This window comes from Zasmidium cellare, assembly GCF_010093935.1.
Source record: "Zasmidium cellare ATCC 36951 unplaced genomic scaffold M409scaffold_9, whole genome shotgun sequence".
In the NCBI taxonomy this organism is placed as follows: Eukaryota; Fungi; Ascomycota; class Dothideomycetes; order Mycosphaerellales; family Mycosphaerellaceae; genus Zasmidium; species Zasmidium cellare.
In genome coordinates, this window is record NW_022986953.1 from 37,737 (window position 1) to 52,256 (window position 14,520).

The following is a 14,520-nucleotide window of genomic DNA, read 5'->3' on the forward strand; positions in this document are numbered from 1 at the left end:
CATCTGCACAACGGCAAAGAGGTGATAGCTATTTTTAACCCCGTGTCTTATTGCCGGCGTCTCCACTTTCTGCACGGAGCCAAATCCGCTCTAGTTCTAGCCCTTGACGTCGACCAAAGGGAAGCAGAAAGGAGGCAATAACAGACCGATTTCCGGCTGACTCCTCGCCTTGCAACTTGGACGATCCGGCCTTGTATTCGAAGAGTGCGGAACTGACGCCAACAAGTCTGTGTTCGAGGCCGCCCACTCTCCATCCAACCTTCACGCAAAGAAGTCGGTCCCATTTGCCTTTCTTGCTTACAGGTTCTACTCCCCCACTCCGACAACGCGGAGCAAAATCCGTCACTCCTCCATGTGTATCATCGTCACAGCTTCCTGCTGGCCGACAATCACCTCACCACGAGATTCGGCGCCGCTCCTCGGCCTGTACGCGATGAAAGACCGGTGAAATGCTTTCGCCAGAGAACCTTCTAAGAACGATCTCTGGCGCGGAGCTGGAGGAGCCAGATCAGACTTCAGACCGGGAACAGGAATCACGGGATGGCGGTTCCACATCGAGAGCAGTCGCACGAGGGAAGCGCCCAACAGCCCCGGCAGCCTGTCAACGTTGTCGACAGAGGAAGATCAAGGTACGGTTCAGCGATCCGAGGTGCATGTTCTGCTCTAACACACGGACTCTACAAGTGCGATGCCCTTCGTCCTTGTACAGCGTGCGCTACCAAGAATGCCGAGTGCCACTACGAGACGCAGGCTGGCGAGAGTCGCGCGCAGGCGTCCAAGCGTAAATACGATGAGATGGCGCACGCTCACGACACATATGCCGAGCTCTTTCGCATGCTCCGTACCAAAGGCTAGAGAGGGGCGTCGGAGATTTTGCGCCAGATCAGGGGTGGCCATAGTCCTGAGGCAGTCTTGAGGTTTGTGAAGACAGGCGATGCAGCATCAAAGGTGCCGGATGCGAACAAGTCCATTCTCGAGTCCTTCTTGGTCAGCTTGGCGCACAGTACAGGATCGCTGCAGGATATCACCAGGCTTGCCGCGTTGACGCTGCATCCGAACGCACTGGAGCGGCTGCCGAAGCCCCAGGACTATGCTGCGCTTCACAATCGTATAGTGCATGTGCCTCACGTAGAGACATTGCTGCTGCGAGGAGGCTCAGAGGGTGACAGAACAGCTGGCTCTTGCCGATTGACGACTCTGGAGAAGACCCGAACAACGCTGCAGGGATTGAAAGCAGCACACCGAATACTGTCGGGGTAGCTAACGAGACAGGTAAAGATGGCCAACCAATACATCAGGTCTCGGCACGGCCATGGACGGCCATCACTACAAGCGATGAAGCAGTGTCACATCTTGTGTCGCTCTTCCTTGCCTGGATGAATCCAACCTGGCGTTTCGTAGAACAGGACATTTTTCTGCGAGGTTTGTGTGCGCTCTGCTATGCCCGTGATTATGAAGAACTAACTGTTTGGTTGCCTACATAGGTATGCGTTCGAAACAGCTCGACTCAGACTTCTGCTCGTCCTTCCTGGTCAATAGCATTTGCGCTATTGCGAGTGTACGTCGTGATGTGACTTTTCATGGATCGTGGAGACGCATGCTTACCCAACACAAGTTACAATCTGAGCACGAAGTTGCTTTTTCGGGCGAAGGCCGAGATAGGATCACTCGCGGTCGACATTTTCATGACGAAGCCCTTCGTTTGTGGGCGCTCGAAGAGTATCGCCCAAGCCTCACCAACATCCAGGCATTGTGTATATTGAGCCTCAAGTAGGTTTGTTGCAGTTCTCCTGTGTGCTGCAGATGCTCACGCCGTCAGGTCAAACTATCGGGCCAAGGATAGATTAGGCCTGACACTCATTCCGATTGCAGTGCAGCTGAATAACGAGCTACCACTCAACGAGTACCAACGACGGTACGTAGACAATGACTTTTACAGGCGTGACTTTGCAGTTGCAAGGCTTTCCACCCACTGGACAGCCAAGTGTACGCACATGTAAGTGTTTCACTCACGATGCTTGGAATCAGATGGATTCTCACGACTACAGAATCATGAGACTTGCTTTCATGAGCCCCGCCACCGTCACAGCCAATGTGTCTGGCCTGCCCAAGATCCGTGAGGTATACGACGACAGAAGCGAGCCCTGGATAGGCTATCCGTTCACAACAGACGCCGTCGCCTACAGACCGACGATGTACCTCGTTGAGCGGTGTAGACTCGCCGAGTTGTTCCAAGAGATGCATGACTTGATCTTCACCCAGCGCAGGATGAGTATCCGCGAGTTTGCAACGGCGCTAGATCAACTTTCGTCGAGGGTGCAGCAGTGGTATCAGCATCTGCCTTTTGAACTGCACTATGAATGGCCGATGAGTATCTACATTTGGGAGCTTCAGTACGTGTGCCATATCACTCGCATCTCTGGCTCGTGAAGCTGACCGAATCCGCTAGCGCCTCCTATCTCACCTCTCTCATGATCCTCTGGTGTGCGGCGAAGACGAAGTTCGAACAACGACAGGAGACTTCCGACTACCCGCAATCATCGACAGGAACGACCGGCGGTGATGACCACGATGACGCCCACTTCAGATCGCAGATGGCACAAAAAAGGCTGTCAAGTTCAATCTTACTCGCCCACAAAGCCGCCGAAATGCTAAGAGACTTCCGAGAGCGATATGGGTTGAAAGTGACGCCAGCATGGCTACTGCAGCTGCAGGCCGTGACGGCTGGCGTCTTGCTGCAAGACCCCGAACTGGCAGATCCTACCATCATCTCCTCACCAGAGGTCAATGCCTCGGATCGATCTATCCGAAATTCACATGCCGCCTTTGACGAAGTCTTTCGCTGTCTGCTGGGGACAGGCGTCGAGGTAATGATTGCTAGAGGCATCGCCCGCATGATGTACCACACTGCGCTGGACAGATAGATTGCATTGTCCCGGTCGACGAGGTCGATGTTGCAGCTCATGTCCAATACCGCTTGGCGCCCATCGGATCTGTCTCTCATGAGTTCTGCTTTTCCGAACTATGCCGCTTCGCAGGGCCAGGAGGGTGGCGAGAGACTGAGTGAGCTGCTTTCCAAGTGGGAGACACTTGAGATATGAAGAAGTGAGCTTGGAAGGGGAAGCGTTTTTGCTCTACGAAAGGATACGCCTTGCGGAAAGTATCGAGCAGAAAGACAAACCGCCGGTTGAGCCATTCGCTGGCTCTTTGTCAACAATACCTACAAAATTCCCAACAACAAAAGGACAACTACCAACGTCTGATGCTGAGGTCTCGATCGCCACCAATGTCCGCCTGATCCATACCCTTTATGCCTCTCATCACACCTCTTTCACAAACAACCTTCTTCGCCACCACCACCGGCTTCCAATCATTTTCCGGCGGTCCAGCAATCACCTGTACCATCTGGGGCAGCGCACAACATTGCAACCATCTCATGGGCTCTACATAGATACTCATCGGGTAGTGCTTGACAAATTTCTTGAGGCAGACCCGCATGTAGCCACCTGCACGACGGGGGTTGATTCCAGGAACAGTCCTCGACGCCCAGTGCTTGAGCTGCCGACTGATGGCTACAACCTCAGGCGAATCACGACATTCTCTCGGCCACGTCTCGGTCATGTGCTTCCAGATCTCAGCATTGCTGATGCGTTGCCAATCGTCGCGCACTTGGATGGCCAGCCTGATGTTCTCGAGCTCTTCGCTTGAGGCATGGAGCCATCTTCGGTGGTTGAGCGCGATGATGTCTTCGACGGGCTCGGACCATTTCCATCTTGCTTGAGCGGCAGCTGGCCCTGGCTGATCTTCAGATGGCTTGCGTGCATGCGAAGGTCCAGCGTTGTCTGCATTCTTTCGTGGACGACCTCTACCTCTCTTTGCTGGAGGGGCAAGTGATTCTGGTTCTTTATCGTTTGCGATTGGGGCCTTTCCCTTCGCCTTCACTGACGAAGCGGCTTGAGCTTGAGTAGAAGCATGAGCGGCATCGTCTGCGGGCCGGACTTTCTTCGCATTGCCAGGTACGGGTGCTCTGTTGACAGCGTCGACATCAGACATGGGCTGCACCGGTAGAGAAGCCGGTGGTCTGGCTCTTGCAGAAATCTGCCCTCCGCTTGCAAGAGAAGTCTGTATGCGTTGTTGGACATACTCAGAATCGGAGACAGCTTCGCTCATTACATCTTGTTCTTGCGTATTAGGCCGCAAAAGCAAGCCTCCTGACGTCGCAGGTGGCAGAGTCGTCGAGTCAGCAACCGCTAATGCATTCTGTCCTGAGGCGGCAGCGGCTTCTTTTCTGGCAGCTACTTCTGCATTGGAACGCCGTCCACGCTTCCTCTTCGCCGGGGTATGAGTGAGCAATTGCTGAGGAGTGGCCAGTCGGATGAGTTGCGGTACGCTTCGGGGGTCGGTGCGCATGGGTCTGTTTTGAATCGGTAGAGGCACTCGCGACGCCCATTTCGGACTAGAGGCACTGGCATGTTGGCTTGGAGTATGTTGATGGTGATGCTGTCGATTCTGATGCTGTTGATTCTGATGCTGTTGGTGCTGCTGATGCTGATGATGCTGATGATGCTGATGATGCGACATGGAGGATTTCTGGAAGAATGTTGATTGTCGAAGAGATAATGGTGGTTTCGGATTGGTGTCGTGGTGTTGAAGACCTCCGATCCGCTCCTGAAAGGCTTTTGCTAGTAACGGCGGCATCTGGACAGAAGGCACGAGTCTCCTGATGGGAAGGGATTTGCTAATCGTGGCATGATACAGGGTAGCCGCGCGACGATCGGCTATCTCAGTAAGAGCTGCTCGCTGCGCTTCCTGAATCTGCAGGTCTCGATTGAGTTGGCTGTTTTTGTAATCTTTGCTAGGCCTCTGTGCTGCTCCTGGTCGTCTGGGATAGACAAAAGAAGGATCTGGCGGTGGATATCCTCGCGCGAGAAACCAGTCTTGACAGTTGACTTGTCGTCGCACAATGGTTGCTTGTTTGCTTGTGTTTGCAGTGGGTAGGTCCATTCCGTGCGTACGAACGAGATGCTCGACAACTTCTTCGTGACAGGGGTGACCGACACCACACCCAGGGACGATGCAGTTGTAGACCAGAAAATCCTCGTTGTGGATGACATCCCAGTGCCTCTCTAGAGTTTCGAATCCCCTAAAGGCGAATGGACAGTCTTCCTCGGGACACTTGACGACATATGGGCTAGCTTGGTGGTGGCAGAAGTGGAAGTAGGCGGCGATGTAGCTGTCGAAGGTGCGATTGCAAGCGACGATCGGGCAACAGTATCTGTTCAGGATGGGGGTTTCTGCGTGCAAACTCGGGGTCGGCAGGTGCAGCTGGTGTGTTGCTGGGGGATGCGACGAGGCGGGTCGTGAACAGGACAACATCGGCGGAGGATTCGCCATTGAGCGATCGCTAGACATCGATGTATCTAGCTCCCGTCTTGAAAAGTTGCAATCTTCTCACCAAGGGCGAGGTGGTTGGGAAAGAGATGGGTTAGAAAGGCACGGACCTCACGCTAGCGAAAGCCCAGCTTCTTCCCGCCATGACAGGGCTGTTGAGTGAATGTTCACGTTCATCTCTTGAACTGGCCTCAATAAATGTGATCTCCTTCCGTTTTTCCAGAACACTCCTCACTCTTGCTGAAGGTAGTCAAGTGCAACTCGACCAGCTTCCATTCGGTCCACTTTTGAGTTCATCGAGGGACTTCGGTGTCTACGTCTCCGAAACGATCTCATCAACCAAGGCCTGTCGGGCGTCTTCTAAGACAGACTCGATCTCAGGCCAATAGAAGCCATGATTTTCGCGCATGTCAAGGACCATCTCAAACAAACGCGCTGCCACGGTCAAATACTGCCCTGCAAACGTCTCATTCGTCTTCACGTCGGATGCCTCGATCCTCAGGCAAGCGCCTCGAGAGTAAGCTTCCAACCATTTCTTCAAGTTTAGCCACGCATGACGAAAGGTATGTTCTCTATTGTAAGGAAATACGCACTCCCATCGGATGTTCGCTGCAATCCTCCATGGCGACCTTCCGCTCCAAGCAATGTAGTGCCTGGCGTAAAAAATTGACAACGGGGCATCGCCACTCATTCTCCTTATAGTAGATCGTGATGGCTTCATTCCGAATCTGACAATTTGTGCGAAGTACTGGCGGCTCGGCAGGGCCGGGTCTTGCCCAGATCTCAAATCTTTCGTCGATTGGTAGTACCCGCCGGTATATATCGTTCCTAAGCTCCGGGGGCAGCCTGAAGAAGTGTGGTTCTTTCAGCTCGTCCTGGCCATGGGAGATTTTTGGAAGACTGTCGTCCAGTGCGTGGGATGGCTCAGTCTGCATTTTGGCGTATCTCAGGTGGAGAGCTTTTGCCGCCGAATCGCGTTGGACGATCCTCTGAAGGAAGGAGTGAGGTGATGTGAGTGAATGAATGAAGACGAAGTGATGTCCGCGGGGGCCGGATGGCTGGTGGTGGGGATGATCGAAGCGGAGCTGGTTCCGCACTTTGGCCCGCACGCGCCAATGTCGCGTTGCTCCTTCCTTCCAGACGCGTCCGCGATCTGCTCCACCAATTCATTCACTTCACTTTACTAGCACCCTCTCGCCAACAACATCGCCGCCGACGACACTCCCCCCATGAACACGAATTCGACGGCAATGCGATCATAAGACTCCATTCGTGGGCCACGCCGGCCCCACTCATCCACCGCCATGCCCGTCCGCCGCAACGAAGGCCGCTCGCGCTACGGCGCCAACAACAAATCTGGCCAGTTCAATGACCGGACGAGACGAGTCAAGACGGTAGACTCGGGTAGTCTGCGATCCTCCGAAACCACATCCAACAATGAACGGATCGAGGCGACCCGCCTGGTCAATCGCATCGATGAAGGACAAGGCTTCGAGCGGTTCGAGGCCGGCAAGAAGCGCGTTGGGTGGCTCTGCAACATGCACAGCACCGCCATCGAAGACTCCAAGATCCCCGGGGGTCGCGCCGCTGTCGACTTTTACTTCATCGGAGACCAAGGCGAGACTTTCAAAGCCGCAGTGGAGTACCAGCCGTACTTCCTAATCGCGGTCAAGAAGGGAAAAGAGCCAGATGTTGAGGAATGGGTGCGTAGAGCACATGAGGGTCTTGTAAGGGGCGTCGAGAGGGTGGACAAGGAAGATCTGAAGATGCCAAATCACCTGCTGGGCTACAGACGGACATTCCTGAAGCTGCTCTTCGCCAATGTCAATGATCTGCTTGCGGTCCGGAGAGTAATCTCCCCCATCGCCGAGAAGAACAAGTCCACGGTCAGCGCTATGGATACCTATGCCGAGGTTGCCAGCGCGAATGCTGGATTCGACTTGTTCGACGACGACGAGGCGGATCGAAACAAGAGGCCAACAACCATTGCCGATGCCAGTGACTTCATTGTCGACATTCGTGAATACGATGTGCCCTACCACGTCCGAGTTGCCATTGATCTGGATATCAGGATTGGAAAGTGGTACAACGTCGAAGCAAAACATGGCCATATCTCCCTCAGCTGCATCGAAGAGAGGCTACAGCGTGCTGATCCAATTGTCATGGCATTCGACATCGAAACCACCAAGCTTCCCTTGAAGTTTCCAGACGCCGCGATCGATCAGATCATGATGATTTCGTACATGATCGATGGCCAAGGTTTCCTCATCACGAACCGCGAGATCGTGTCAGAAGACATTCAAGATTTCGACTACACACCGAAGCCCGAGTTTCAAGGGCCCTTTATGATCTTTAACGAGCCCAACGAGGAGGCAGTCCTGGAGCGGTTCTTCAGCATGATCAAAGAGGCACGGCCAACCGTCATGGTCACCTACAACGGCGACTTCTTCGATTGGCCTTTCGTTGAAGCTCGGTCAAGCATCCACGGCATTGACATGTACCAGGAAATCGGCTTCCGCAAGAATAGCGAAGACATCTACCAATCCACTCATTGTGCCCACATGGATGCTTTTGCTTGGGTCAATCGTGACTCCTACCTACCGCAGGGAAGTCGAGGCCTGAAGGCGGTCACTGTCGCAAAGCTTGGTTACGATCCTGACGAACTCGACCCCGAATTGATGACTCCATACGCAGCAGAGCGACCGCAAGTGCTAGCAGAGTACTCGGTCTCTGACGCAGTGGCGACGTACTACCTGTACATGAAATATGTACACCCTTTCATCTTCTCCCTTTGCACAATCATTCCCCTTGGCCCAGACGATGTTCTGAGGAAGGGTACCGGCACGCTCTGCGAGATGTTGTTGATGGTCCAAGCATATCAGAAAGAGATCGTGCTGCCCAACAAGCATGTGCAGCCTCGAGAGTCGTTCTGGGAAGGCCATCTACTCGAATCCGAGACGTATGTCGGTGGGCATGTCGAAAGTATCGAGGCTGGTGTCTTCAGAAGCGACATTCCGAACAACTTTGCGGTGGATCCTACGGCAATTGACGAGCTCATCAATGACTTGGACGCTGCGCTGGAATTCTGCATTACGAAAGAAGAGAAAAAGTCGATGAGTGACGTGGATAACTACGAGGAGGTGAAGGCTCAGATCCTTCAACAGTTACAACTTCTCAAAGACACTCCAAATCGGAGCGAGCGACCCTTGATCTATCACTTGGATGTCGCGTCCATGTACCCCAACATCATGACGACGAATCGATTGCAGCCAGACAGCATGATTGACGAGTCTGTGTGCGCTGCTTGCGACTTTAATCGACCAGGGAAGACTTGCGACAGGAGAATGCCCTGGTCTTGGAGAGGCGAGTTCCTACCGGCCAAACGAGATGAGTACAATATGATACGACACGCACTGGAGAATGAAAGATTCCCCGGGAAAGGTCCCAACAGTCTTCCACGAGCATTCCAAGAACTGAGTCTCGACGAACAGACTTCAAAAGTGAGGAGTCGCTTGACCGATTACAGCAAGAAGATCTACCACAAGATCCACGATGCGAAGACTTTGGAGCGGGAGGCGATCATCTGCCAACGAGAGAATCCATTCTATGTCGACACCGTGAAGGACTTCCGTGATCGCCGCTACGACTTCAAGGGTAAGCAGAAAGTATGGAAGGGCAAGACGTCAGATCTCGAGAAGGCCGGCGCAAGTCAGCCAGAAATCGAAGAGGCAAAGAAGATGATCGTCCTCTTCGACTCCCTGCAGCTCGCCCACAAGGTCATCTTGAACTCGTTCTACGGCTATGTCATGCGCAAAGGATCTCGCTGGTATTCTCTGGACATGGCTGGCGTGACATGCCTGACTGGCGCGCGCATCATCCAGATGGCACGGCAGCTTGTCGAGCGCATTGGCAGACCTTTGGAACTGGACACTGATGGTATCTGGTGCATTCTTCCGGCGACGTTTCCCGAGAACTTTGCATTCAAGCTGAAGAACGGCAAGAAGCTCACGATATCGTATCCCTGTGTCATGCTGAACCATCTTGTGCACGCCAAATTCACGAATCACCAGTACCAGACTCTCGTCGATCCCGCGACCTTCAAGTACGACACACACAGCGACAATACTATTTTCTTCGAAGTCGATGGGCCTTACAGAGCCATGATCCTGCCAACTTCGAAGGAAGAAGACAAGAACTTGAAGAAGCGGTACGCCGTCTTCAACAACGACGGCTCGCTTGCAGAATTGAAGGGGTTTGAAGTGAAGCGACGAGGTGAGCTGAAGTTGATCAAAATCTTCCAGCAGCAGATCTTCAAATTCTTCCTCGAGGGCACAACCCTTGCAGAGACATACGGCGCCGTCGCAAAAGTCGCGAACAAGTGGCTTGACGTCCTTCACTCGCACGGCAGTACTCTAACAGATGAAGAGCTCATTGACCTCATTTGCGAGAACAAAAGCATGACCAAAACGCTGGAAGAGTATGGAACTCAAAAGTCGACTGCTATCACGACTGCGAAACGACTTGCCGAGTTCTTGGGTGACCAGATGACCAAGGACAAGGGGCTGAATTGCAAGTACATCATTTCCTCGAGACCAAAGAACGCACCCGTCACGGAGCGCGCCATACCAGTCACGATCTTCTCTTCGGATGAGACAGTCAAGCAGCACTACCTTCGCAAGTGGCTCCGCGAGGATCCTGGTGATATGGATCCACGCACGATCATTGATTGGAACTACTATCTAGAGCGTTTGGGCTCGGTCATCCAGAAACTCATCACCATCCCGGCTGCGCTACAGAAGATCAGCAATCCAGTCCCACGAGTCGCTCACCCGGACTGGCTGGAGCGAAGAATCAGGACGAAAGAGGATCGATTCCAGCAGACCAAGATGACAGACATGTTCCAGAAGCAACCCCTGGCCGAGCGCGATGCTAACATCATGAAGCCTCGGACGGGTGGTGGTGACATGGAAGATTTTGGTGCTACGCCCATGTCAAAGCTGAAGCCTGCGACTGCGGCGAAGATTGTCAGCTCCCAGAAGCGTAAGGCAGTAGACTCTGCTGCCCCGGTGAATCCTTACGACAGTCTGCCTGCGATAATGCCTTCGATTACAGAAGACTACCGAGGCTGGCTGAGGTATCAGAAGAAGAAGTGGAAGATCCAAAAGGCAGCAAGGGCCCGTCGACGACAGCTCTTCGGCGAGAAGCGCCAGGATGCTGCAGACGCAATTGGATCTTTCTTCCGCAACCAAGCAGAACTTCTTTACACAACAGACTGGCAGGTGCTACAACTGCGCGAAACCGACTCTCCTGGTGAAGTCAGAGCTTTCGTCCTCATCGGCAAGAAAGTGCACCAGCTGAAGGTCGTTGTCCCTCGGCAGGTGTACCTCAATCTGAAGGAGAGCGACCTCCCTGACGTCGACATTGATGGAGTCAAGGCCGAAAAGATCATCAACCACACGCTGCCCAACGGCCACCCATCAGCACATCTGTTTAAGCTGACCATGAGCGAGCAGGTGTACGTCAAAGAGTCCGAGAAGCTCTCCATTCTTTTCAATCACCCCAGCGTGGAAGGCGTCTACGAGAGACAGGTGCCGCTCGACGTTCGTGCGATGCTCGATCTTGGGTGCGTCTGCACTTTCGATGAGAGCCAGCGAGGTGTGCTCGGCAAAGGTTTGGAGCAAGGGTTCGATCTTTCTGCGCTGCGAACAGTCCCCCCAAAGAAACCTTACATGAGCAACTCGTCCTTCAGCTATATGGCACTGTATCACATCAGCGCTGGCGAGAGGCAAATCTATGCCCTCTTCTCGTCTACAAAGCCAGAAGCGAAGATTGTAGTACTGAATAGGGCGAGGGGCGAGCAAGGCATGCCCAATGTTGATCGGATATACGAAGACTTGCTCAATCGCAAGCTAGAAGAGGCAGGCGGCCAGCCCTGGCAGAACATTGTCGATTATCAGGATTCGCTCCACTTCAAGACTGTACAAGTCACAACTCATCGACGAGCTCTGCAGGAGTTGGGCGACGGCATCAAGAAGCTTCAAAAAGAGGAATCACAGCCGATAATGCTCGTGTTGCAGTCGCATTCTGCCGCGATGCTGTTGCATGACCTGCCTGTTCTTGAGACATTACCCACATTGAAGCTGCGTGCAGACGAAGCCGACAAGCAACTCCCTCCCTTGGGATGGCAGTCATTTGTTGCCAAGCGTGTCGTCAGCCATTACTTGGATCTTGGTCTTTGGATTTCGCACATGCTGGAGTTCTCACGGTACGGCAATGTTCCACTCTGCAACCTGGAAATGGACGATCCTCGATTTCTCATCGACATTACGTACGCACGAAGACTGCAGAAGGAGAAGGTCGTGCTCTGGTGGTCAGACGATGCCAGGCCTGACCACGCCGGACACGAGAGGGATGATATTCTTGGTTCAATGGAGACTGTCGACATGCCCTCCGTCAACAACCCCGGCACGTACTCGTCAGTTTGCATCGATCTCAGCGTCAAGAACCTGGCTATTAACACCATCCTTTCGTCTGCTGTCTTGAACGAGGCAGAAGGTGCAGACCCAATGGGCATCTCTGGGGCTGGCGCCAAAGAAGACGCCCTCGATGAGACGACGCAAAATATCCAGTCTGAAAATGCTTTTGCGGCTGCTGGCATTGGCGCTCTGCGAGAGATGGTGCGTTCTTGGTGGCAGGAAGCGTGCAATGGCGGCAGCACGATGGCAGATGTTTTGGTTCAGCATCTCGTGCGATGGGTGGAGAGTCCAAGCTCACATCTCTACGATAGGAACCTGCATTACTACGTGCAGGTGATGTCGCGAAAGGCCTTCCAACAGCTGATGTCCGAATTTAGAAGGAATGGCTCCCACGTTGTGTTCGCGAATGCAGGCAGATTGCTACTGCAAACGTCCAAATCCGAGGTCGGCAATGCCTATGCATACAGCAACTACATCCTCAAGACGGTCAGCACAAAACCAGCCTTCCATTTCTTGGATCTGGCTATTACCGAGTTCTGGGACTATCTTGCCTGGTACGATGAGTTCAACTACGGCGGGAAGGGCTGCACGGAGGTTGTCGAGGAAGAGAATCAACAGATGGACACGATAATGCACTGGCAAATGGCGACGTTCCTCCCTCCGATCCTACAGCCTGAATTCAATAACTGGGTTGTCGAGTACATCGAAATCATGCATCAACGCAAAAGGCCTGCCGGACAACCCAACGGAACGCCGCGAGCGACGCAGCTCCCGATTCATGCTGCCATGTTCAACTCGGAGAAGGATGATCAGACAACACCCGGCAATGTCCTTGCTAAGACATTCTCAAAGCCGTTGCAGAAGCAGATTGCGCAGCTCGTCAAACGGCAACGCACAGAGGCAATGCACGAAGAGCTGCTGCAGGACTGGACATTCCCTGTTCAGCCAGGCTCACACCTCAACCTCCAAAACCCGGTGCTCGAATTGGTGAAGAGCATCATGCAGGTTCTTAGCTTGGACAAGACAATCACCCTGGAAGCCCGACTTCTCCGCAAAGACCTTCTGCAGTTGTTTGACATTCGAGAGTTCAGCGCAGACGGAGCTTTCACGAACCCAAGTTCTAGCCTGTGCCTCAAACAAGTCAGCTGTTCAGAGTGCTGCGTGCCAAAGGACATTGATCTCTGCCGAGACAGCGACCTCGTGCCAGATTCCTCAGAGCCAGTCCTTACGGTCAAATGCGACAATTGCAATGCCAACTTCGATCGCCTTCACATCGAAGAGCGACTGCTCTCCGACATCCAGAAGCTGGCTGTGCAATGGATGACTCAGGACTTGAAGTGTAAGAAGTGTGCACGGGTACGGACTAATGAATTCATGGATCACTGCGCCTGCGCCGGCGAGTGGGTAGCGACTGTGAAGAGAGATGATGTGTCAAAGATGTTGAAGGTATGTGGCAGTGTGGCGAGATTCTATGGGTTGAGGATGCTCGACGGCGTTCTCGAGGGTTTTAAGGCGTCGATATGAGTGGGATCCAAGTGCATATGTTTCATTGCATGGCATAGCATGGCATGAGCGAGGCGTTCTGGATGTGAGTTTTGCATGACTGAAGCATGCACAGGGGGGCTTTCAGAGGGTTCGGCGGGTAGAAACTGAATTACGAATGCTTATACATCAACACAACAGTCCGTTTATGCGTTCTGAGCCACAAGCTTCTCAAGATCCGGCTTCGAAAGCTCCTTGATCCCAAGCAGCTTGTTGTCGCTGTACTCCGACCAATCATTGCCGTACCCATCGTCCGAGAAACAGCTGGTTAGAATGAAGCCCAGCATAGCCGGCCCAACGCTCTCGCCACCCTTCTCCAACCCGGCGTACGAGTCCTTCAACACTTGGTCCGTTGTAACATGCTGGACCTGCGGCTCAAAGCCCGGCTTGACCTTCCTCGCAATATCGAGGATCTCATTCTGCGAAACGGTCGCGCTGTAGATATACACCGCTCGGTTCCTGGTCTCCTCGGGGTGCAGTAAAGCACCTGCCACCGCCTTGCCGATGTCAGAGCGTGTGGACAAGGAGTGCTTTCCATTGCCACCATCGAAGACCTTCACTGGTCTGTTCCCTTTGAAGTCGACCACAATTCCAGCTTCCAGGCCCCAGTCGAGGAAGAAGCCGTTGACGATGAGGGTGTAGCTGATTTGGTCCTCTCGTTCCTTGAGGTACTTCTGGATTGCGACTTTGCCGTCCTTGAAGACGGGTAGGGCGGCATTGTTCTTGTTGCCGCTGACGTTGCTTCCAAACTCCGAGGGGATGAAGCGCTTCACGCCAGCCTTGATGGCCGCATCGATAAGCGAAGGCTGGGATTCGTAGTTAGGCAGGTTGGACACCACGACTTCTTGGCCTTGTAAGGCTTTGACGAGGGAGTCTTGAGAGTCGTAGTCGACTTGGGCGCTTTTGACGGTCGAGGGCAGCGTTCCAGTGGCCTTGCCAGTCCCACGATCTTGCGTGTTTGTCCTTCCTGTACGGCTGAGGGCTGTGACTTCGAAGCCGGCGTCGAGGAGAGCGTTGACGATGAAGGGGCCTAGGGTGCCCGTGGCGCCTGCTATGGCGATCTTCTTGTATGCAGACATGATGAGGATGTTGTGAATGGTTGTCCTGATGG

The 14,520-nt window shown here is 53.5% G+C and overlaps 3 protein-coding genes across 3 annotated transcripts; 1 reads left to right on the forward strand and 2 right to left on the reverse strand.

Moving 5' to 3' along the window:
• Positions 1-352: 352 nt before the first annotated feature.
• Positions 353-2,924, forward strand: M409DRAFT_52055 (uncharacterized protein; the record flags this gene model as incomplete). Its single annotated transcript, XM_033811973.1, has 7 exons — positions 353-426; positions 463-629; positions 1,279-1,422; positions 1,485-1,770; positions 1,820-1,996; positions 2,049-2,393; positions 2,450-2,924. The coding sequence occupies 7 exons, from the start codon at positions 353-355 to the stop codon at positions 2,922-2,924; spliced, it is 1,668 nt and encodes a 555-aa protein (XP_033670404.1).
• Positions 2,925-3,000: 76 nt separating this feature from the next.
• On the reverse strand, positions 3,001-5,394 carry M409DRAFT_19930 (uncharacterized protein; the record flags this gene model as incomplete). The annotated part of the gene is made up of 2 exons (XM_033805154.1): positions 3,001-3,199; positions 3,254-5,394. The coding sequence occupies 2 exons, from the start codon at positions 5,392-5,394 to the stop codon at positions 3,001-3,003; spliced, it is 2,340 nt and encodes a 779-aa protein (XP_033670405.1).
• An 8,161-nt stretch (positions 5,395-13,555) lies between these two features.
• M409DRAFT_19932 (uncharacterized protein) lies at positions 13,556-14,488 on the reverse strand (the record flags this gene model as incomplete). Its single annotated transcript, XM_033805155.1, has 1 exon — positions 13,556-14,488. The coding sequence occupies one exon, from the start codon at positions 14,486-14,488 to the stop codon at positions 13,556-13,558; it is 933 nt and encodes a 310-aa protein (XP_033670406.1).
• Positions 14,489-14,520: the final 32 nt, after the last annotated feature.